The sequence below is a fragment of the Carassius carassius genome, chromosome 27 (genome assembly GCF_963082965.1).
Source record: "Carassius carassius chromosome 27, fCarCar2.1, whole genome shotgun sequence".
In the NCBI taxonomy this organism is placed as follows: Eukaryota; Metazoa; Chordata; class Actinopteri; order Cypriniformes; family Cyprinidae; genus Carassius; species Carassius carassius.
This window is the reverse complement of record NC_081781.1, coordinates 20,753,088-20,778,065: the sequence shown is the minus strand read 5'-3', so window position 1 is coordinate 20,778,065 and position 24,978 is coordinate 20,753,088. Positions and strand designations below refer to the sequence as shown.

The window sequence follows — 24,978 nt, the reverse complement described above, 5'->3', positions numbered from 1 at the left end:
CTGCTTTAGTCAAGAGGATTCTGCCCATAATAGACAGATCTCTCATAAGCCAATGATTAAGGGATTTTTCATACTGTCAATTCTCTCATCAATGTTTACTAATTCTCGCGTTTGTATTTCCTTAGACATTATTAAACCTAAGTATTTCACTTCAGATTTAACAGGAATGGATTCTATATTATCTTCATTACATGAAAACAAAGGAAAAAGTTCACTTTTTTTTTTTAATTTAGGCATAAGCCTGAAGCTCTTGACAATACTGAAATAATGTTCAGGGCTTTTTTAACTATAGATTTATCTTTTAAAAATATTACTGTGTCATCAGCAAATTGACTAATTCGATATTCGTAATCAGAAATGGTTATTCCTTTTAACTGGGGATGGTTGACAACTAAATAAGCTAATATTTGAGTGCACAATATAAACAATTTTGGAGAGATAGGACATCCTTGTCTAATTCCACGCAGAATTTCAATTCTGGGTGTCATACCTGGATTAAGGGATATATAACTAAAAATATTTATATAAAACATTTTAATAACCTTGCAAAACCCTTCCCCAAACCCAAACATTCTAAGTGTTGTAAATATAAATTCATGCTCCACCGTATCGAATGCTTTAAAAAAATCTATAAATAAAATTAAGCTCTCTGATTGTATCAATGATTGATAGTCGATCATATCCAGGATTAGTCTAATATGGTTTTGAATATATCTTCCTTTAATGAATGCTGATTGATACTCCTACCAGTTTCCCAATAACCTGTTTGAGACGATTAGCATACACAAGGGCAAGTAATTTATAATCTGTACATAATAAGTGACGTGACATTCAGCCAAGTATGGTGACCCATACTCAGAATTCGTGCTCTGCATTTAACCCATCCGAAGTGCACACACACAGAGCAGTGAACACACACACACCCGGAGCAGTGAGCAGCCATTTATGCTGCGGCGCCCGGGGAGCAGTTGGGGGTTCGATGCCTTGCTCAAGGGCACCTAAGTCATGGTATTGAGGGTGGAGAGAGCACTGTACATCCACTCCCCCCACCCACAATTCCTGCCGGCCCGGGACTCGAACTCACAACCTTTCGATTGGGAGTCCGACTCTCTAACCATTAGGCCACGACTTCCCATAAAGTTATTGGTCTCCAATTATCTAATAATATCAAAGGTTTATTGGGTTTAGGTAAGGTTATCAAACCTGTTTTCATAGTAGGTGATAAGCTTCCTTCCTGAATGCATTCTAAAAATGCATTATATAATAATTTCCGAATATCTTTCCAAAAATGTTTTAAGAATTCAGTAGTTAATCCATCTATACCTGGTGATTTATTATTATTCATCTGTTTTAAAGCTACATCCATTTCTTCTAAAGTCAACTCATCATCAATTAAGAATTTATCTTCTTCATTCAGTTTACGTATTTTATCTCTTATAATCGCCATATAGACATGTTAGGTTACCATATATCTCGGAACTTGAGAAAACTGCGTTTTTTTAAATAAATGTTTTACTATTATTGTTTCGACATCATTAATAAAATATTGCATTGAGCAGATAAGAGGCAACTGCATTTTTCTTCAAGACTTTTTAGTCAAAAGAATGTAGACAAATGCAATTATGTGTTTTCTGCTTTATTAAATATTCATTGCATATGACAGAAACCACTACTTATGTAGTAGAACCTTAGCAATGACAAATCTCGCCATCTGCATATCAGTTTATTTATTAATCCAATATATATATATATATATATAGTTTAGTTAAAATATCAGACAGCTTCCATCATGTTGATTTTTACCTTGCGTTTATTATAATACTTTTGACATTTGACTAGTAATGGACATTATTCTTGCTTTATGTACATGAAACTTCCCAAAAAATAATTATCACCTTCAAAGTGTTATCAGCTACATCTGATCCAGTATTACAATTTAAAAAAAGGATAATAGATTCGACTATTTTAATTATTTTATAAAATATATCAAAAACCAGCCTAGATACCTGTTTCCAAAAGTCTTCAGAATATTTACAGTTACAAAATAAATGTGTAAGTGTTTCATTTTCTAAATTACAAAAAGAACATTTTGGTGAGACATCTTTCTAAACTTGTTAATAAATGTGTTACAAGGATAGTACCTATGCAGTATCTTAAAATTTACTTCCTTTGCCTTTTTTGGCAGTAAAAATGTATTAGTAGCCAACCATATTTTCTCAGTGGAAGGTATAAAAAAAGATTGTTTGCACTTTATGAGTGCTTTTTGGTAACAGCTGACATCACGAGTAAGACATTTCCTAATATGTGAGTTATTACACTTAATATCCATAATATTAATACCTCCAATAACAAGATTTGGAATTTGTCGGACAGCTGAATTATACCTGAGATGTACTTTCACAAGGTAAAGCAATTTAGGGGAAATGCTTTTCACAACCAAATTATAATCTCTACAGGAAGATTCAATCCCTGAAAAAGAAACAAATCTCACCATCAATATTTAATAAGTCTGAAATAAATATAATTCCCTTATCAAACCATTCTTTTTTAAATATGCTCTTGTTTTTAGCCAATACAAATTGGTTATTCCAAAGGATGCAAGTATGTGGAGAAAAATTATGCTTAAAGGCTATTTTCCATGCTTCTAATGATTACTTATGAAAGTTAGATAATTTTATGGGAAGTTTACTGTATTTGAAGTCACACGATAGTAGAAAACGTAATCCACCACACTTTTCAAAAAACAAATTGGGGATATAAAACCATATAGATTTACTCTGGGCCAAACAATGTTTAATCCAATTGATTTTAAAAATAAGATTAAGAGTGCTAAAATCAAGGACATTAAGCCCACCCTCTGAAAAAGTTCTAACAATAGTTTTTCTTTTCAAATATTGAGTTCTATTCTTCCAAATAAACTTAAATAAAGCCCTATTAATATCAGAACATATTTTAGGATTGACATACAACGACAGAGCAGGATATACCAGCCTCGAAATTCCCACTATTTTGTAATATAGTCACTAGGCTAAAGAATACCATTTTTCCCCCAGTGTGCATTGCGCAGAGAGCTGTTTTTTTAAAGATGGCGCTGCACGATAGTCCAGTAAGACCAGTTCTCTGTTGTCATCTGTAAAACAATGACCTGAAAAAGATAGATCCAAAAGCTATATTATAACACAGAAGACATTCCAATATTCTCGGACAAGCCCGTCTTAGCGTTAGTGGAGTGAAATGCCTTCTCCTAAAGCGCGGAGCGGCGCGGCGCGCAGCGGCAGTGTTCCGTGCGCCGGTGGAAACGGGCGCTACGAGTTCATCTCTCTGAGCCGGACTCCCCCGCCGCACCTGCTGCAGAGGCAGGGCTCTGATCCCACCGCGGCCCGGCTCCGAGCCTCCGAGAGCCCCAGCCGGCGACGCGGCTCGGGGTCGTCCAGCTCCTCCACCGGCGGGCAGCAGTTACCGGAGGAAGACTGTATGAAACTGAACCCGTCCATCATTGGGATCGCGCTCAGCTCTCTGCTGGCCATCGACCTGTGGCTGTCGAAGCGCCTCGGGGTGTGCGCATGTGAGGACGCGTCCTGCGGCAGCGTGCGGCCGCTCATGAAGCTCGTCGAGATCTCCGGACACGGGATCCCGTGGCTGGCCGGTGCCGCATACTCCCTGTACAAAAGCGACAGCGCCGCCGGTCAGGAGGTCATGCTGAACCTGCTCATGGGTAATGCGCTTTAACTGCTGCTTACTAATGAATTGGTCGACATCCAAATGAGTTTACCATAGAACAGAGGTGGTCGATCTGTTGATGTCACGGACGCCCGAAATACGATCATCTTCATGTGAGGCATCATACTAAAACGTAAAAGGCTATATTATTATTATTATTATTATTATTATTATTATTAACCTGAACATTTCATATATAATACATTATTGTAAAATATTATTTATAAAATATTTAGTCTTGATTGCGTTACATAGTAAAATAGTAGAAAATGTCACCGTTAGATGTATTAAAAGTAGTAAATAAAAAGGGTTTTTTTTTTCTGGTAACATTGATTTTTACACAGAACCCGTTGCACTCTCTTGCGGCCCCTTGTAAGAGGACCTGGACCATTTCTTTAAAGCTATGTCACTGCTGTCCATAAATCTCCATCAGCCCTTTTGTTTAGTCAACTTATATCAAACTTATAGGCTAGCTTCATATTTAGTTTTCTTATATATTTTCTCCACTCTTTCTGGCTCTAGTTCAGGCTCATTCTCTTCAATGATGCAAGACTCATATCATAGCCACCTTCATCTCCTCCCACTTTCCATATGACTTTTTCTTTTAGACCTCTCTTTAATCAGATGTTTTCAGTGCCTGGTGTTCCTGCAGGTGAATCATGTTTCCATTCAGTTTAGCTTTCCATTATCGATGTGGCTTATTGGCAACCTGTTTAAAATGCAACAGGCTTCTTGTTTGTTGCTGAAGAGAGATCCAGACATATTCCCACTGCCTGAAATGCTTTTGGTCTCTTTAAAGCCCACCTTTGTGAAAAGCCCAGTCTGCTCTGGTTGGTCAGCTGGTATTGTGATTGGTCAGCCACTCAGAATGTGTGTAGAAAATGTAATGTTCCTTACCATTATCGGGTTTCAGTTCCCACGGCTTCATGAACAGCTGTAAACAGGATTATATATGCTAACTATGGCATTAGTATTGAAGGTTCATACAATGCTTACCCAAATATTCTTTGAGGACAGACCAAAGCAGCTATTAAGTGGACTTTATGCAAATGTATGTGACATTTCTACAAACACATTTTCAAACACGTTTTATGGCATCATATAAAGGCCAGTTCACATTGCATGACAGATGGAGACAATCGGCAACAAACATGTTCATCAGGTTTTTTCCGATCAGTACATTGCTTCTTTTAACGCCTGTAGCCGTTGATCTGCATTTGTTTTTTCTGGTTGCAATCTAATGACTCTTGGATAGGTCTGTGTCTTTCAATGCAGTGTAAATGTAAACTGGCCTTAAACGGATCGTTCACCCAAAAATAAAAATTACCCCATGATTTACTCACCCTCAAGCCATTATAGATATGACTTTCTTCTTTCAGATGAATGCAAAGTTGTAATTAAAAAATTTCCTAGCTCTTCAAGCTTTATAATGGCACTGAATAGGAGCCGAGATTTTGAAACAAAAGAAAGTTCATACATCCATCATAAAAAGTGCTCCACACGGCTGCAGGGGGTTAATAAATGCCTTCTGAAGTGAATCGATGCATTTGTGTAAGAGAAATATCCTTATTTAAAACTTTATAAACCGTAATCTCTAGCTTCTGCCAACAGTTCTACGCACATTCACGAGAGAGTGGCATAAGCTAGTATTGCGAGAACCAAGTTTTGTTTTGTTGTTGTCTTCTCTTGGTTTATTTCAAAATCATCCAACATTTTCCTTTACAAATCCTCGTTTTGTACTTTGAATTCGTGACCAGTGTTTTGTTTTGCTCTGCATTCGTCACTTCTTACCTACGTCCGACACAAGCAGCCACTTCCCGCTCTCTCTCGTAAAGCCAATACAGAAGTAGTCTTGCATAGCCAGACCTTCAGACTGATGGCTGAAGGTCTGGAATTCATGGCAGCTTTTATTGGTCAAGGCCCGCCCATGAGGCCATTTGACCGACATTGTTTAGCTGATCCTGATAAGCGCTCATTATCACGGTTGTAAACACTACGGCTTTCTTCTTTCGTGAGGGGGTTTGGTTCCACGATATCTTCGTTTCCAGGCGGAACATTAAAGAACGCAAAACACACGTCTCCCGGAAATCCTGTAGAATTCAACCAATCCGATGAAGACTTCGACACTACTGAAGTGTTTCCACTTTTGTGTCCCATCTGCATCAGACGTTTAGCCAATGATCTGCGGGCGTGACGTCTGAGGTTGAGACTAACATGGAAGTGACTTAAACTGTAATTCATCGACTGGCCGCTAGAGACTGCCTGTAAAAGGGAGTCAATCCCATAGACTCCCCATGTTAAAATGCCCATCTTTACACCAAACAAAACATGTTTACAGCCTGGTCCAAAAAAATATTTTAGTCTATATAGCTAATTTTGCTCTTCATGATAACTGTTAGGGTGGTGCATTTTTTTCTAACTCATCCATTTAAATTATATTAAGCCTTAAAGTTCTGCATAATTAAGTGCGTGGCCACTTGAGGGACAGGTGGATTGCCGCTGCTGTCACCGCCATCAAGTTAGGTGGGCATGGTTTCAGAAACCAGCTCCCACCTTTTTACCCATTTTCGATTATCCAGGAGTGACGCGCTTCAGAAATGCTTTTTGGAAACCTACGGATGACGTCACAGACACTATGTCCATGTGTTTTTACAGTCTATGGTCCTATGTTATCCACTGAAGATTCACTCTCTTGTGAACATGTGTACGACAGTTAGCGAAAGCTAGACATTAAAGTTTATAAAGTTATAAATATGGATAGTTTTCTTACACAAACACATCAATTCACTTCAGAAAGCTTTGATTAAGTCCCCAGAGCCGTGTGGAGCACTTTTTATAATAGATTAATGCACTTTATTTTGCTTCAAAATCTTGACTACCATTCACTGCCATTACAAAGCTTGGATGAGCCAGGACATTTTTTTTAAATATAAATTCAATTATATTTGTCTGAAAGAAAAAAGTCATGTACACTAGCTGGAGGGTGACTACATCATGGGGTAATTAAAATTTTTGGGTGAACTATACCTTTTATATTTAGGTTGGGTACAAGTTGGCCTGACTTACGTTTTCATAATTTATTTTTCAGCCTTGGTTCTGGACCTGGTCCTGGTCGGCGCGATGAAAGCTATAGTACGGCGGCGACGTCCTGCCCATAACCGTATGGACATGTTTGCCACGTTCTCTGTGGATGGCTATTCCTTCCCATCAGGCCATGCCACACGTGCTGCAATGTGTGCCCGCTTTCTATTGGCCCATCTGGTGCTGGCGGCCCCACTCCGCGTTCTTGTCCTGCTCTGGGCCACATTTGTTGGTTTTTCTAGAGTCCTACTCGGACGGCATCACGTGACGGACGTCGCGTTTGGTTTCCTCATGGGCTATTGGCAATATAATTTGGTTGAGATGCTCTGGTTGTCTCCAGTCGTGTTGCAAAGCGCGATTGGACAGCTTCAGTGAAAAGCTAAGACTGAGGTCCCCATTATTTGAGGATCTTGACACATTCGTTTGCTGCCAGTAAGCCGGTAATAATTCCATAATGTCTGTCAAGTTTCTTTATTTGAGCTTATCTTGTTTTCTTGAATGTAAAGTCACATATCATCTGCCAGTAATATCCAAGGTTTTAGGTTCACATTAGATCATATTGAACAGATAAATGAGTTTAAGTTAGAGAAGTGTAAACCGGTTTCAGAAGCTGTTTCTCTACTTCTGTCAGTACTGTCAGTCTTAATGAATCAGCTGCCATCCTGTTCTGCTCTTTTGAGGATTGGTCCTTATCAACGGAGGATGGTTGGGGCGACCTCTGGCTTCTAACATCAGTGTTCTTGTTTACAGAATAAAACCTCAGCATTGTGATACTACATTTTCATAACACCTGCAACACTAGGCATCATCTTGAAGATTTTGCTTCCATTTTAATTAAAAACCAGCCAGATCTCTAATTAATATGAAAAGGTCTTCATGAATGAATATTTCATTAAACAAAGGAAGAGGATTTGAAATGGGGGTAAATTTTTGCGCAGATCTAATACCTTTAGGGTATGCGGCGTCCTCAATAGACATTCACAGGGGAGTAGTTCTGTTATCTCTGAAGAGTTCATTACACTGATATCAATCCTCTGAAAAAGTCTTTTGTGTGTGTTTTTAAAGCTCTGTTCTGTGTTTGTGTCTCAAAAGAGTGAAATTGTTTATTTTTCTGTGCTTTTATTGTGACCGTGTTAACCACTGTTAAATTTTATTGCACTTGAGTCAATCTTATTATTCTATAGAGGTTTGCTGTATTTTGCTATATAATTCAAATTAGCTGTTTTTTAATTGGGTTAAAGCCACAGAGCCATAAATCACGTGATATGCTGCAAATTGTTGCCATATATCACAGGAGAACCTGTCATAATGACCATTTGGTTGCATTAAGCAGCTGTAAATTGCACCAACAATTTTGTGTTTGTGGATGAAGAAATTTTCAAATAATTATCTTAATAAGACAGTGGGGGGGGGGGGTGACTTTCCCATTTGCGTTTTTGCATGAACTTTTTAAAATTTATAGACTTAGTTGTTGACAATTGAAAATAACTGTCACTCTACTACTACTTCATGTATGTTTATATGGCCAAAAATATACAGTATGTATGGTCTTATAACCAGGTTTGGCAGTTCCTTTAATTCCACTGAGCACAGTCTTAATACTACACATGCACTGACATTAAAGAGAACTGGCTTCCAACATTGCAGCAACAGTTTGTGGAAAATTAACATTTGCTCTCGCAGAAATGTCTGGAATAGCCAAACCCATTATTTCTAAGTGTCTACATATTTTTAGATATAGTACATCTTGTTGTCACATTCCACTGGTTATGCAGAAAAACTGAATAGGAAAAATAAAGATTTACAGGGTCTCTCCATATTATGCATTATACTGTAAATGTGATGATAATAATAGTGTATTTTTTTCCATTTCATTTTCATTCCACTTTTTTTTCAGGCAGGTGTCAATTCTGTAATTTCCATTTGTTTTGGTTGGTTTTTATTTTTATCAGCATGTGAATGTCTGCATGTATTTTTAATGAGAATTTCTAACATTCTGTTTAACCCTTTCAGGCTGGTTGAACAGTTGAAAGAGACTTTTGAAACACTGTCAAGCTGACTGTCGGCTTTATCCAGTCATAAGTCTTCCTCTTTTAAAGTACTGTGGCATCAAAGATATTTTGACTAATCCACCCCAAAATCAAAAGATTTTTCTTCTTTCTTTGATATGAAATATTTCTTTTCTGATAGCACACACACTCAGAATGATTCACAGTAATACATTTCTGGTGAAGGTTGTGGACATTTTGACTGTTTTAAGAGAGCCATATGCATATTTTTCCTTCGCAATAACTGTGTTATTTCTTCAAAGTGAATTCTTTGATCCTTTGTGCAATATCACAATTGACATATGGCAACCAATAATGTTATTTTTAAATTGCAATAACTTGGTATTGTTTTAGTGATGGTTGTTTGCTAGGTACCATGCATGTTATTTTTTTTCTTTAGGAAGACATTTTTAATTAATTCAGGTGTTTTGGGTGTACATTCATTTTAAATGGTTTCACCAGCTATTTCACAATCTGACATTTGATTGTTGTGTAGTCTTGCAGTGACAAGTGGCAATTTACATTCACCAAAGTCAAATTAACAAGGGATATTCATAAGCTTATTGTGGTGCCTGCTATGATTGTTGATTATATGTGTGATGTAAAATATACTCTACATCCATCATAATGTGATTGTATTTTCTAAATAAATATGAAGACATCTAATCTTTGTGTCTTTGAATAATTTTTTCTTTGAACATCTTATCTCGTGAGTAAATCTTTGACACTCTAAAGCAGGAAACTCCAGCGTTATATGTGTTTTACAGTAAGCTCTGTCTCAGAAGATAAGAAGCTCAGCAATATCTTGCACCACTTGCAGCCTGTGATGTTTTATTGCTGTAAGTTTTTCCATACGGAGGTGTGGGAAAGGTTAATAAAGAAACCCGTTTTAGAACAAATAACAAAACACATAATCTTGTTCTATTGTGTAGTGTTAACAGGTTTTGAGACATTTAAATATAAGGAAAACCATTGAAGAATGTATTTTTGTCATGTTTCAATATAAACTGTCAACCCTTACTTTGAGACTTTGTTCAAGCTTGTACCAAAATATTTATTTTCTGCCCTTGTATTTTAGTGCATACATCATTTCTTTGACAGGTCCCATATCAAATAACAGAGTGTGTTCATGGGAAAATATTTGAAAGACTGGCCAACAGAAGTGCACTTCAGGTTTTCAAGGCTTTCCGTAACACTTTTGAGTTGTGTTGGTGTAAATCACCCTGCAGAATAAATGATAAATGATACAGTAGGTCTGTTCATTTTACAATAATAAGGAGCTCGAAAAATTTTAACACTTTATGCAATAAGATTAAATTTGAAAGCAGTTATAGCATTAGACGTTATCACCAGAAAACTGTCTCTGTGGCGAACGAATAATTCAGAAAATGAGTCTTAAGGTCTGAACAGAGTAAATTAATTTATTAAAGAATGATTCTTTTAAATTTTTTGGTATCTGGAATTATATTCCTAAGTGTTTATCAGACACTTATGACATATCAGCCCACACTGTAAATGGGAAGGTGCATTTGAGTACAGGAGGAAAGGACTGATTACACATACACACAAAACATTTTTTAGAAGTTGTAAATAAAACAACATATTAGGTTTTAAAGATAAGAAAAAAACACTATTTCACACACTATTTAACTTTTCTATACTTCCATATTTCATATTCACTTCAATGTGTTGCCTGCTGTTTCTTTGTAATTGTTTTACTAGTAAAAAGAAAAAAAAGTGTTCATATTTGCTAGCTTACTACTTATTTGATCTATTGTGTAAGCATAAATATCAGACATATCAGAGCATTGACACTCAATAGCTGATATCTGATGTTTGGTAATTGATTAGTCTTCAACCGGGTTTTCAGAAACTCCACAGCACTGAAACAGCATTTTAAGGTCACTAATGATTTGTTTATCACTTCTGATTCTGGCTGCCTTTCTATTTTGATTCTTCTTGATCTCAGTGCTGCTTTCGACACTGTTGATCATTCAAATTTACTTACTCACTTAGAGTCTGTCTTTGGTGTTTCTGGTACTGCAGTAAGCTGGTTTAAGTCCTATCTCTTAGATCGAAAGCAGTTTGTAGCTGTCGGTGCTGCAGGTCTGATATTGGTGTTGTGCAATCTGGTGTTCCTCAAGGCTCAGTTATGGGCCCTTTTAGCATTTACATCTATCCTCTTGGTCAACTTTTACTTGGTATCAACTTTTACTTTAACACAGATGTCACCACAGATGTTATATACATTCAAAACCTGAGGTTATTGTGGCTGTGTCCTTTCTGTGAGTATATCTGTGATTAAAAATAGATGTCTAGAAAGTTGACACTTTTTTTGTCTAAACAGTGACAAGACAGAGGGTCAACTCCAGTTGCCCCCACCTAAGGACTGCCCTGGTGCCAGACAACCTCTTAATCTCTGGGGTGCTGATTTTGTGCATCAACTAGTTCACACATGACCCCTCCCCTCAACCCCAAGCCAAACATTCATGTACAACTCCATTAGGCATTGGGTGAAACACTTTTCTGGAACAAGAAAAGGTGTGGATGTCATGGTCAATTGCACTTGTTGATTAAAGCATCATTCATATCTGCCTTAAGTTGAAAGAACATAGCGCACCAACAAGAGGGAAAATAGCGTTAACCAATCAGTTTTGATAGCTAAAAGGTGGTTGTTTTTTATTTAAATTCACACTTACACAATGGCAGGCAGTTTTTGTGCATGCTTTATTAAAATCATATACTGAAAATGTGTATTTATGCCAATCTCTGGATCGAGCCACAACAAAATAATATAAATCTTTGAGGCAGTCTTGAGTTTTAAACCTGTAGCTTCACATGATCACCACTAGATGTGCTAACAGTAGTTATCTACTAATTCTTCTTCATCGCTTAGTGGTTTCAGTTTGTCCACTTGTCATGATCACAACTTTTGATAACATAACGGAAAGATATGATTATGAACATTATGGAATTTAAGCCAGTATCAAGTCATTTACGTAATTTAAGTGTACTTTCTAAGGTGGCAACTGTAGTTACTGTAATTAATAATGTTTATTACTGTTACATATCTTTTAAAGCAACCAGGATTATTTGAAATATGTATCTTACATTGTTTGCTACTAATTAAACTGATAGCTACAAGTACTAAACTGAAAGATGTTGTTTTTCGTTCACAAAACTGTAATGCTACAATGACCTCTGCTGGAAATGATGAGGATTACACTGCCAATTATTAGTAAACATTAGTAAAATAATTGTATAGCTTTGTTCACATTAAAGGACAACCTGTATGACTTACTTTAATCAAAGTATAGTGGCCACTGACATTTTATGCACACTTCATGTTCAACAGAAATCATACAGGTTTGGAGCAACATGAGTAAATAAATTATGAACTATCCCTTTACAATTTCACAAACATTTCTCATGAAATTAAATAAACCACAGTGATTTTGATGATGATGATGACGAAATTTATCTACTATTATTATTTCTTCTCTTACCACAAAGAGACTCTCAGAGAGAAAACTGAGGCAACTTCCTCCAAGTTACATAATACTAACATAACGTATGTTCTTTTCCATGACTTTCAGGTTTTCAGGCATTTAGATGTGATCTCGGGTTATAGTATCTCAATTATTGAATAAAAAAATGAAATAAAAAAATCTAGTCAGTTGGCACACATCTGATATTCAATGTTAAACACTGCTTTGTTTCTTCAGTCATATGACTGATGTAAAGGGTTAACTCTGGGACACATATCACCCCACCTTCTAAAGCCCTTTCACCTTATTCCTCATGGGCTTTCAGCTTTAGTTTAGCTTGTGAACAAACACAAACACGTGATGCATGTCGTTATTGACCAAAGACAAAACATATGTATTTTTAATGTTATTTTAATATACGCGACCTCTGCAAATAAAATGTTTGTTGTATCATTAACTACAGGTTTTAGACTATTGCAAAAAACCAGTGGACTCATCTTTGGTATTCTGATAACATTTATGACAACACCCAAAGATAAAGACTTGCATGTCTGTGATAGTGTTTGAACATGTTTTTCCCATAATGTTTAATTTCCGGTTTGATCCACCTTAAACTAGTGGCAGCTGAGACCACCCTCTTCTTTCAGACTTCAGAAACACTCAATTGTTTACAGGCTGATCTCAATAACACGGCTGCCAGGGAAAGCTGCTCTAACTATTTGGAACAGAAAAACATCGTTTTGGCATTTTTGAATGCTGAGGGCTTGACACCATCTTCAGTTTAAAGGTAAGATTTATATGTTAAACTTGCAGCATATTTTTAGACTGGTGTCTGTCTTGTGAGTGAGTGTGTGTGTGTATGGTTTAATGATTAATGAATAAATGATGCACATCCATGCCAAACAGTGTGAATGAATCCTGGAATGCCTCATCAAAGGTACAAAACTGAAGAGACACTAGTGTAACAGTATGTTTTTCATAAACGTGTGCATTATCACCATTTGTTTTCTTCAAGTGATTGATCCGTGTCTCCTATATGCAGACTGGCAGCATGGCTAAGCGTGTGGCTGTGATTGGAGCAGGCAGCTCTGGACTGACCTCCATCAAATGCTGCTTGGATGAAAGGCTGGAGCCTGTGTGCTTTGAGAGCAGTGATGATATTGGAGGACTCTGGAGGTTTAAGGTTGAAAATTTATTCTGTTTTGAACATTTAATGTTTCGAGTTTGAACCGCTGAACAATAAAGGGGAAGTGTGTAATTTCTGTGCCATCAGTGGTACCAAAATGATTTGGAAAATTACTAATATAATGATAATTGACAAGAATGATTTTTAGCTCATTGTAATCTAAGCAATACAAGATCAGGTGCCTAAAGCCCATGCCTTAATTTATACACTGCCATTTTAATACAATAACATTCAAAAGTTTGGGGTAGATAATGTTTTTGAAAGAAGTCTCTTGTGCTCACCAAAGCTGCATTTATTAGATCAAAAATACAGTAAAAATAGTAATATTGTGAAGTGTTATTGTGAAAGAAAAGCTGAATTTTCAGCAGCCATTACTCCACTCTTCCATGTCATGCTGATATTCATGCCGTGGAAACCAAGTACATTTTTTCATGATTATTTGATGGATAGAAAGTTCCAAATAACAGCATTTATTTAAAACATAAATCTTTTTTAAACTTACAGCTCTTTACTGTCACTTTTGATCAGAATTAAAGTACAGTAGTTGGTTTTTGTTTACACTTTTGGGGACAATAATCCTTCAGTTGGCTAACTTTTTGTTTTTGCTGCATATTATGATGGGATAGTATTTTAACAATAAACAATATAACACGCGTTATCTTTAAACAAAACTTTACAAAGCTACAAAGCTAATCCTTTCGAAGTCATTGACCGTATCCCTGTTTATTCACAGGAAAGACCTGAAGCAGACCGTTGCAGCATTTATCGTTCTGTCATAGTGAACACCTCTAAAGAGATGATGTGCTACAGTGATTTCCCTGTGCCGGATCATTACCCCAACTTCATGCACAACTCTATGATCATGCAGTACTTCAAACTCTATGCTGAGCACTTCAACCTGCTCAAACATATTCACTTTCAGGTAATTAACACCATGACATCACATCTGCTGAGATTTCGCGTAGTAGGAAATATTCTGGCTTTACATCCTCATTGGTACCGGCAAATATACCTTTCAACTAATCAGATTTTATGGTTTGAGTTTGGGATTAGGACTATTTGACAGCAGTGATGTTCCAGGAACACATCTTGGTCGGGAAAATTATTCTCAGATAATTGTGTTTTTTCAGGATCTATCATATTTTTTGAGTGTTTGAAACAGCATTCTCTGTGTAAAGATGACAGGGAGCAGTCAGGCTCTGTGTGTTTGGGTATATTTCAGACCACAGTTCGCCGTGTGAGACAAAGGCCTGATTTCTCTGACTCTGGTCAGTGGGAGCTGGTGACCATGGACAGAGATGGACAAGAGGAGACACATGTATTTGACGGTGTGCTAGTGTGTGCAGGACACTACACACAACCCATCAAACCCCTCTCAGACTTCCCAGGTGCTCATCTGATATTACAGCACTCTGTAATCATATATCCAGACTGTACAGCATTCAGCACTGTGTGTAGGATAATTCCCTGCATGACTCTGTATAATGGATTTAATATGTATACGGAAACATCAGTATATTAAATCATTTTAACTGTAATTTTATGTTCTGCAGGTATTGACACATTCCCTGGGACAATAATTCATAGTTGGGAATATAAGGACCCTGATTCCTACCTTGGGAAGAGAGTTGTTGTCGTTGGGATTGGGAATTCTGGTGGAGACATTGCTGTTGAGCTCAGCAGAACATATGAGAAGGCAAGCGAGATTTAATAGTTTAATATCTAATATATAGGTCTGATATTTTTGTACAGATTTGTTTAAGTTCTCAGCAGGGTCAAAATCATGTGGAGATGTGAAGGGGGATGCATCTTAGTAATAGACAAATAGCAACTGAGTGATAGGTGTCATTTTTTATGCAGCGAGATGAAGGTAAAGTGTGCACGAAGAAGAAGATAAATCCAAATAGGGTATTTATTCCACAAAAACTGAAGAACAGGTAGTCCACAAACAGCAGAACGTAGAAACACGTTCTTAAGATGTTGCTAAAAAGAACATTATGTTGTGTATTTGGTGTAATGCAATGGGTTTATGCAGTTTAAGGTTTAAAAAACACATTATTTTCCACATACTGTACGTTATTGTTGCTCCTCTATTAGGGGCGCTCCGATCACGATCTGCCGATCGTTATGCGCATCTCGTCAGAAAAGGCGGTTCTCTAATCAGCGGTAAATTCCATCAGGTGCGTGATTTCACATAGAGCAGCTGTTACTACACAGAGCCATTGTTAACTGAGAAGATGCGCAAATCCACTTCATTTTCAGCGTTTATTTGCACACCTTCTCAGTTAACAACGGCTATGTGTAGTAACAGCTGCTCTATGTGAAATCACGCACCTGATGGAATTAACCTCTGATTAGAGAACCGCACTGTTAATTATTTCACTGTAAATTTACAATAAATTGCAGGTTAATAATTGCATGACTTTCACAGCAAGTTACCGTATCATTTTTACAGTAAATAATTGTGAAATGACAGCTGTTTACTGTGACTTCACAATAACTATGTCGTCATATTACTGTGATTTAGCAGTAAGCTGCTGTATAATTACAGTATTTTACTGTGCAATTACAGTTAGTCTATTATATTACTGTAATTTAACAGTAAGCTGCTGTAGAATTACTGTATTTAACCATGTCTATAATGTGATTTAGCATAAATGATGGACCAAACAAAACTGATAAAAACAATGGTTTAACTTTTTTTCTTTTTTGAAGAAAAATACATTTTAATAACAGGAATAAACACTGTGTAACATGAATGAACACTGGGTAACATGAATGTCTGTCAATATGTGTGTGAATGTGTTTACTGTGTTTACCATTATGTGATAATGGTACTTGAAAAATACAATTTAATAACAGGAATAAACACTGGGTAACAGGAATGTGTGTCTATGTGTGTGCACTGTGCATGTGTTTACTATGTGATAATGGTACTTCACAACGTAGGAGCTGAAAAGAGAAAGAAGGAGAGCGAGAAGAGAGAGTGAGAGAGGGAAGAAAAGACAAAAAGGTGGGAAAAGAGAGGGTTGCAGGTGTCTCACTCCTTCCCTTGCAGCAGGCACCTGCATAGTATGGGTTCTGTCCACTATCTACAAAAGATAAGAAAGACAAAAAGTTTAAGTTACTTTGTGGTGCAAGTACCTGCAAGTATGGTACTCGCATTGTAAAACTAATCCTAAAATGTGTACAATTTAAGAAATTACAATTGTAAAACTCATGATAAATCAGATAAATCATGTGAATAGTACTATATCAATTAATATTAAATCAACAAACCAGAGGACTCTGAAAGTAACATGATTGAGGTTAAGCAATAATTACATGACATGCGTACATAGTAATGCAACTCATTAAGCCAGTAATGTGATGTAAATTTACACTTAAAACTATTGTAAAGTACGTCTGTAAATTTGACGTTTTTATTCTAACATATCAATAACCTATAACATTGAAAAGGCATGTTTAATTCAAATAAACGTAAGAACAATGAATTTTACACATTTTGCAGCCTGTCTAAACTCGTAGAACAGATTAAAGGGATAGTTTACCCAAAAACCCACCCTCATTCCAAACACGTTAGCCCTTCATTCATCTTTGGAACACAAATTAAGACATTTTCTGACTCCTCCATGGACAGCAATTTTATTACCACTTTCAAGGCCCGGAAAGGTAGTGAAGATTGTTAAAATAGTCCATGTGACTACAGTGGTTCAACCTTAATGTTATGAAGCAAAAATACTTAATAGTGCGGAACGCACAAAAAGTATTCTCGTCGCATCATAGCAATAAGGTTGAACCACTGTAGTCACATGGACTATTTTAACAATGTTTTTACTACCTTTCTGGGGCTTGAAAGCGGTTATAACATTGCAGTCTATAAGCGGGATCAGAAAGCTCTCGGACTTCTTAAAATTATCTTAATTTGTGTTGAACAAAATTGTTTGGAACATCATGAGGGAGTGTAATCAATGAGAGGCTTTACATTTTTGAGTGAACTAACCCTTTAATAGCTTAAGTAAACATCTTACTGCATAACTAATTCTAGCTTAAAACAAAGACAGTGTTTCGTTAGTCTGTTCTGAAGTTGGAACACAACTTACATTAGACTGACATCCATTCAAAGTCAATGAGCTTCCTGATCAGTGTACAGACTTGCTGGTTTATGTGTCCTCTCTGCCTCTTTGATTTTGTATCTGTCTCTGGGTTGATGCCCAAGAAGCACATATAAACAAAAAGACAGAGAAGAAAGATGTTAGTTTAATTCAAGTGGGATTAAAAAGGTTTCAGTTCCCAGTCATCACCTTCAGTGGGTCACTGCTGTTGCAGTACTGAGCAAAACTAAAGTTAGCTCAGTTTTAACAAGGTGACATTACTTGGATTCAATTAAACAGCAACCATTTAAATAACTTAACAGCAACTGAAAAACATTTACATCACAAACACACAGTCAAGAATAGTCCTGCAACAAAGTAAGTTAGATGTGTGTGATTTACCCAGGCAATGCATTTGCACACAACAATTTACATCATTTACACGTACTGTTTGCAGAGGATGGAGGAAGAGCCTGTTGCCAGTCCATCTCCATGTGGCTGTTTCTGCTTGCACTCTTCCTCCTAGAATTATTACCCGTTCACAGACAAAGTGGCTCCTAATATCTCCAGATGTCGACCTGTTTTACTAGCACAGCTAACGAAGCTCCACTAATTCAGTGATAAACACATTTATTTTCCTATATCTTTTTTATAATAAAATGCACTTATTTATTTCTGTTGACGAGACAGACAACGGCTGCTCCGTTTCACACACACGACAGAAAAATATGGACGACGCCCAGCTAGCTAACATAATTTGAGATTAATTTATTCCACCTTTGCACAAATCCACAACACTATAATGTATCTAGTTGATCATAACTGTCATAATACACACATTAAGGCCACAGCCTACCTTATAACTTTATTTCCCGGTGGTAGAAAAATGCTGTGGGAAAAGAGAGAGCGCTGTTAGAGTAACGAACGTTAACTAAGAAAAGCATTAAGCAAAGCTAAAGTTCAATTTTGATGGTGTAGTTAACGTGAAGCCTCACAGTTAATAACTTAATACGGTACTACTAGCTATACACTTATTAACACAACCAACGTATGATCATTCAAATTTGCGCGCTCAAACCTAGACGCGAGTCTGCTCCAGCTAAGTTACAAAAACATGAAACAGAACTTAACTAACGCTAATTTGGTTCATACTTTTAAATAACATGAAATTTTATATTAAAAACAGTCATCAAATTGACAAAGTTTGAAATTAAACACTTACCGCTCTGAATCCGTCGAGTGAGACCATGGAGGAGATCAGGCCAGGGAGCTCCGGGGGAGCTCAGATGACGCAGTTGCAGCGCGAAAATGACGGAATTCACAGTAGTTTCTTGTAAAAGCCCCGCGCCTGCATTATTTTCACAGTAAAAGTCTAAATACGGTATTATATTGTGAAATATCACAGTTAAAGCCTGTGAAGTGGTAATAATGTAATTACCTGTGAAATATTACAGTTATATATTGTGAAATCCTGGAAATATTTTACAGTGCGGCTTTACTGACGAGATGCACATTAACAATCGGCCGATCATGATCGGAGCACCCCTATCCTCTATGCCCCACCTTTCTGAAAAGTGTCGATTTTTACAAAGCTCATTGTTCTGAAAAGCTAGGTGTATGCTGATTGGTCAGCTATCAAGTGTGTTGTCATTGGCTGAATACCTCAAGTGTGTGACGGAAATGTTACGCCCCTTAACATCTGTGATGCCTTGTTTCTTAACATACTGTGTGATGCCCGGTGAGACAGGCAAAATATTGGTGTGTAAAGAAGATCTGTAAAGTCGCAAATACTAAAGTCTCAAACCCAAAAAGATATTCTTTATAAAAGTTAAGAATCATCCATGGCCTCCTAAAATGCCTCGTTTGAAAGGGTCATATGATGCGATTTCAAGTTTTCCTTTCTCTTTGGAGTGTGATAAGCTCTTGTTGCATAAAGACAACTAGAAATTAGTGGTTAAGTTGTATTTAGAACACTGTTCCGGAAAAGTTTAACACAAATATTCAGATGTGTGCAGCACATTTTATGGATGACTGTTTCCTGGGAGAGTAGACTACACTGCAGGCTGTTCTGACTCACAGTCCGTAAATACGTTTACATATGTAAAGAATTTGCCACTGATGATTCAAACCTGAGTTTTGAGCAGTGTAGAGTAGAGCTTGTTTTTTGTCATTTCTCTGATCACAAATGCAGACATGCCTTTTTGTTACGAGGCGCAATGAAACGCACCATGTAAACACACAGTATAAGTCATTATAATCAGTAATTATGTCCCAACTCGATGCAACACATTAGAAACAATAATGTACAATATGTGGAAAATGATGTTTTTTAAACCTTAAACCGCATAAACATTTCATTATACAAAATAATGTTCTTTTTAGCAACATCATATGTCCTCTTTATATACCAGACCAAACAAAGATAATGACTAAATTAACAAGACACAGGTGAACTAAGGCAATCAAGGGGAGACAGAACCTAGATCAATGAACATAGTCCAAACAGGATAATGGTGTGACAGGATCCAACTGATTATTTTTTTAATTAAATAATTAAATATGAAATCAAATTGCAAACTTCCGACAGCTAAATAAATCAATACTTTTCCAAAGTAATGGATTATGGTAGAATTTCAAGGTACAACATGTAACCACTTACTGTTGACACTATTAATCCATTTATCCCCGGTTTCACAGACAAGGCTTAAGCCTAGTCCTAGACTAAAATGTAAATCTGAGCTGTTTTATCGAAAATAAACTTGCACCGACTGATCTTAAAACATGTCAGTGCTTTTATTTTGTCTTAAGATGCACACCAGTAATACTTTTTTCGAAGAAATGTTTATAAAAATTACTTAAATGTCCTAATTGAACTATGGCCTAATCCTGGTTTAGGCTAAGCCCCGTCTATGAAACCGGGCCTTAATGTCATAATTAGCATATATTAACATGATACTAAAATAAGTATATGACTAATTAATTTAGCATACTAACTAGCTATCTAACAAGAAAAATTATAAAATTCGTCCTCATTATACTATAGATATTTGACTTTTTTATGAATAATTGTAAATGGTAAAAAATTTGGGGGGTAATATAGCAAAGGAAAGTAATATAAATTTAAACGAAATACTATGTATATAAATTATGTACACTAAACTTCCAATGAAATAATTTTTTTATGTAATGCAGTTTGTTATAATGTATATGTGCACATAATAGTTATTTTTTAATTCATATCCCCTTGTAATATTGCATCAAAATAACTTACCCTCCTCCTTGCAACAACATCTACAATAACCTGCTGCTGCAACAATCGTTTTGCATAACCAAAGAATTTCTGCACAAACTGTCAGAAACCGTCTCAGGGAAGCTCATCTGCATGCTCATCGGGGTCTTGACCTGACTGCAGTTTGTCGTCGTAACCGACTTGAGTGGGCAAATGCTCAAATTGGATGGTATCTGGCACTTTGGAGAGGTGTTCTCTTCACGGATGAATCCCAGTTTTAACTGTACAGGGCAGATGGCAGACAGCGTGTATGGCGTCGTGTGGTTGAGTGGTTTACTGATGTCAACGTTGTGGATCGAGTGACCCATGGTGGCAGTGGGGTTATGGTATGGGCAGGCGTATGTTATGGATAATGAACGCAGGTGCATTTTATTGATGCCATTTTGAATGCACAGAGATACCGTGACGAGATCCTGAGGCCCATTGTTGTGCCATTCATCCACGACCATCACCTCATGTTGCAGAATGATGATGCCCAGCCAATTGTTGCAAGGATCTGTACACAATTCCTGGACGCTGAAAACATCCCAGTTCTTGTATGGCTAGCATACTCACCGGACATGTCACCCACTGAGCATGTTTGGGATGCTTTGGATCTGCGTATACGACAGCGTGTTCCAGTTCATGCCAATATCCAGCCATTGAAGAGGAGTGGACCATCATCCCACAGACCACAATCAACAATCTGATCAAAGGAGATGTATTGCACTGCGTGAGGCAAATGGTGGTCACACCAGATACTGACTTGTTTTTATAATTTTGTTCAGTGTAGATCTACCCCCATCTAAACTCTGTGTCCATATGGCTGATGATTAACTCCATTTTACCACATTAGTTCTGAATATGTGGTTACTCTATTGTTTTTCCTTAATATTCTCCTATTTGACAAGCTTTCATTCTCTCATGTCTATCTACTAATTCTGTTTCCATATCTAAAATTGCTTTGTTCTTCCTATTCCCCATTCTCTTAGACATTCCTGAGTACCCGGAAAGGTGCTTGGGTCATAGGTCGCATGGTTGGTAGAGGGCTTCCTCTAGATATGACGATGGTCAGGCGAGTTCGAGATCTGATTTACAGCCTCCTGCCTCGAGCTCTGCTCAACTGGTTTGGGGAGAGAAGCCTCAATCAGAGACACGACCACAAGCTGTATGGACTACAGCCTGCTCACAGGTGAAGGGTCAAAATATTCTCCTTAAAGGTCCCGTTTTTGTGCTTTTTTGAAGCTTTGATTGTGTTCACAGTGTGCAATATAACATGTGTTCATGTTTCGCGTGTAAAAAAAACACAGTATTTTTCACACAATTCACCTATCTACTGCTGTTTTCACTGTCATAAAAACGGGATGATGACTTCCTTGTTCTATAAAGCCCCTACTTCAGAAATACGTTACGAGTTCTGATTGTGCCAGCGGTTCCTGTGTTGTGATTCGACACCAGCTTAGCTCACGCTGCCCTCCTGTAAACGCGATTGGGCTAGTTTTGGACTAGTTTTGAGAAGCAAGTGGGTAGGAGCATGTGCTGGAGATGTACTTATAATCACAGGAGCGTTTTTACTGACGAGATGCGCATGAAAATCGTATTAAATTTTTTTGCACAGACCTAACATCTAGTTAACAAAGCTAAACAGCGTTGCCCTTTTTGTAATAAGTTACAGAAACTGTTAAACGCACCAATTTAAATAATAAAATACACTTACCGGTTGTGGTCCATAAACAACGCCTTCTCCAGACAAAGAGGGAACTGCTCCATCTTTCAGGAATAATCTTTGTGCGAATTCGCCATTAAACTGATTGAGATTGAGAAAGCGGTCCTCAGCAAGCTGTCCTCAGCAAAATGCACTGCACATAGTTTTACATGTGGATTATAATTTTCGGGAACCGAGTTAAACATAAATTGTAACCATTAATCTCCATGTTTTGTGATTCCAGGATCCTCGATCAGCGTATCATTATAAACGATGACATTCCAGGTCGTATTCTGGTAGGACAACTGGTGATGAAGCCAAATGTGCAGAAGTTTCAAGGCTCAACGGTTGTCTTTGATGATGGGACTGTTGAAGAGAAGATTGATGCAGTGATCTTATGCACAGGATATGATTATAAATTCCCCTTCCTCCCAGCCTCCTTAATATCTGGTTCTGATGGAGATATGAAACTCTACAGAAGAGTCTTCCCTCCATCTCTTGAGCATCCAACACTGGCCATCATGGGCCTGCTGCAGACCAAAGGTCCGATCATGCCAGCTGTAGAGCTACAGGCACGCTGGGCCACCAGAGTCATTGCAGGTAATGAGTAACCATAATAAGCCATAAAAAAAAAAATAATAATTTTGTTTTTTGACGGTGAAATAAATATAGAGAACTATATGAAACATATTGTGATTATGGGTAAAAAAAAGTAATTTTCCTGTTCTTCAAGGACTAAACCATCTTCCTCCAGCTGAGAAAATGAATAAAATAATTGAGAAAGACATAAAAGCCTATTTAAAGAGGTAATTGTTCATTCACCTGGATGTTAATTTCAAATAGATTTTATTTTGACAGTTAATCTGCTATCTCTCCACAGTTACCCCTGTCCCAAACTGGCTGCCCTTCAGGTGGACTACATCCCTTACCTAGACACAATAGCAAAGGAAGTGGGCGTCTGTCCTAACATTGCTTGGCTGCTCCTGAGGGACCCAGCTGTTGGTTTGAGGGTTTTCTTCGGGCCCTGTACTCCCTACCAGTTTCGACTGAGCGGACCGGGGCACTGGTGTGGTGCCCGTCAGGCCATCCTTACCCAGTGGGATCGTGTGGCCAAACCCATGAAGACACGTCCCATTCCAGAATCTTCATCCTTCAGTTTGTTTTTTTGGCTTGGCCTATCAGGAGGGGCTGCAGTGATTTTTGCTTTAATGGCAATGCAAAAGAAGATCCCGCTGTTTCTGAATATTGATTAGATTCCATAGATATCCAACACTCAATTTTTGGGTACCTCTGCTTTACGTTTAGACTTTTACCTAATTGTTTTTATTAATCTAATTCTTGGAGTTCATTATCTTTTATAATCCATGTAAGTTATATTTTAAATTATCGTCAAACAAGTGTATTTTGTGTGTGTGTTTTGTTTTGGTTTTCAACCAGGTTATATAGTATGTCTTTTGACAATCATCACCGAAGTAAAGAGTCAGCATTTTTTTCATAATTCTATGTATTTTTAAATAAAAAAAGTCATTGAAGAAGCCTGAGTCTGTCAGGGCTGGTATTTTGTGATTGTGAGATGAGATGATGATTATTACCATGCCTACATATAATTTAGATTTAAATAATTAGAGACTTAAATATGACTATGAAAATAAAATTATCGTAGTGGAAACAATATTTCAATCAATATTTCTCAGGATTTCCACATAATAGCTGTAAAATAATACTATTTATTATAATAGATTTCAGTTTAAGCTTGTGAGACAGGGACAGAAGTCTGGGACAGAGTAGGCCTACATTTTACACTTTTTTAACACTTTTCTAAGACGGTTTTAATGTGACCTTGACCTTCATAAATCAAAAAGAAAAAAACTTTAATAAAAATTAAGCATTGGGACGTAGGCGGCGAAATAAAACAGGACTTTGCTGACATTTTTTATAATATTTCAACTAATTCAACTTTACTGCAAAGCGAGTGACGACTATGATCTCTATGGGATTTAAATCCTGCCATGATTCAAAACTGAAAATAAAGGTCTGAAAGGTTGAAACTAAGTGTTCGAAAAAAAGAGTTTCAAAACTATTTTTCATCTATTCGTACACCAGTTTTCAGATCACTATTTACAAGGTTTCAAATCTTGAAAACAAACTATAGTATACTGGGAGAACAGTGACAAATTCGAAACTCTGAAAAAATGATTGCATAACACCATTAAAAAGAGTGTTGCACTTCTGAAGAAGGAAAACTCAAAAATAAAATTATGTTTGAAGAGATTTAATTTTTTTTACCACTTTGCAAGCCTGCAAAGCTCTGCTTTCAGAGTTTCAAAACTTTTCTTCACACATTCGCACACCAGTTTTCAGATCACCATTTACAAGGTTTCAAACCTG

At 37.1% G+C, this 24,978-nt stretch overlaps 2 protein-coding genes across 2 annotated transcripts; both read left to right on the top strand.

Moving 5' to 3' along the window:
* The first annotated feature begins 3,062 nt into the window (after positions 1 to 3,062).
* On the top strand, positions 3,063 to 8,597 carry LOC132106989 (polyisoprenoid diphosphate/phosphate phosphohydrolase PLPP6). The gene is made up of 2 exons (XM_059513112.1): positions 3,063 to 3,715; positions 6,809 to 8,597. The coding sequence occupies exons 1-2, from the start codon at positions 3,235 to 3,237 to the stop codon at positions 7,174 to 7,176; spliced, it is 849 nt and encodes a 282-aa protein (XP_059369095.1). The 5' UTR covers positions 3,063 to 3,234; the 3' UTR covers positions 7,177 to 8,597.
* Positions 8,598 to 12,954: 4,357 nt separating this feature from the next.
* si:dkey-239i20.4 lies at positions 12,955 to 24,058 on the top strand. The gene is made up of 9 exons (XM_059513110.1): positions 12,955 to 13,124; positions 13,353 to 13,520; positions 14,257 to 14,445; positions 14,746 to 14,911; positions 15,077 to 15,219; positions 21,878 to 22,077; positions 22,835 to 23,190; positions 23,324 to 23,396; positions 23,471 to 24,058. Exons 2-9 carry the CDS (start codon positions 13,374 to 13,376, stop codon positions 23,841 to 23,843), a joined length of 1,647 nt encoding a protein of 548 aa, XP_059369093.1. The 5' UTR covers positions 12,955 to 13,124; positions 13,353 to 13,373; the 3' UTR covers positions 23,844 to 24,058.
* Positions 24,059 to 24,978: the final 920 nt, after the last annotated feature.

Coding starts and splice junctions, on each gene's coding strand:
- LOC132106989 (XM_059513112.1), top strand. CDS start 3,235: ATGCCTTCTCCTAAAGCGCGGAGCGGCGCGGCGCGCAGCGGCAGTGTT. Junction 3,716..6,808: donor CATGCTGAACCTGCTCATGG/GTAATGCGCTTT, acceptor TTTATTTTTCAG/CCTTGGTTCTGGACCTGGTC.
- si:dkey-239i20.4 (XM_059513110.1), top strand. CDS start 13,374: ATGCAGACTGGCAGCATGGCTAAGCGTGTGGCTGTGATTGGAGCAGGC. Junction 13,521..14,256: donor GAGGACTCTGGAGGTTTAAG/GTTGAAAATTTA, acceptor GTTTATTCACAG/GAAAGACCTGAAGCAGACCG. Junction 23,397..23,470: donor ATAAAAGCCTATTTAAAGAG/GTAATTGTTCAT, acceptor ATCTCTCCACAG/TTACCCCTGTCCCAAACTGG.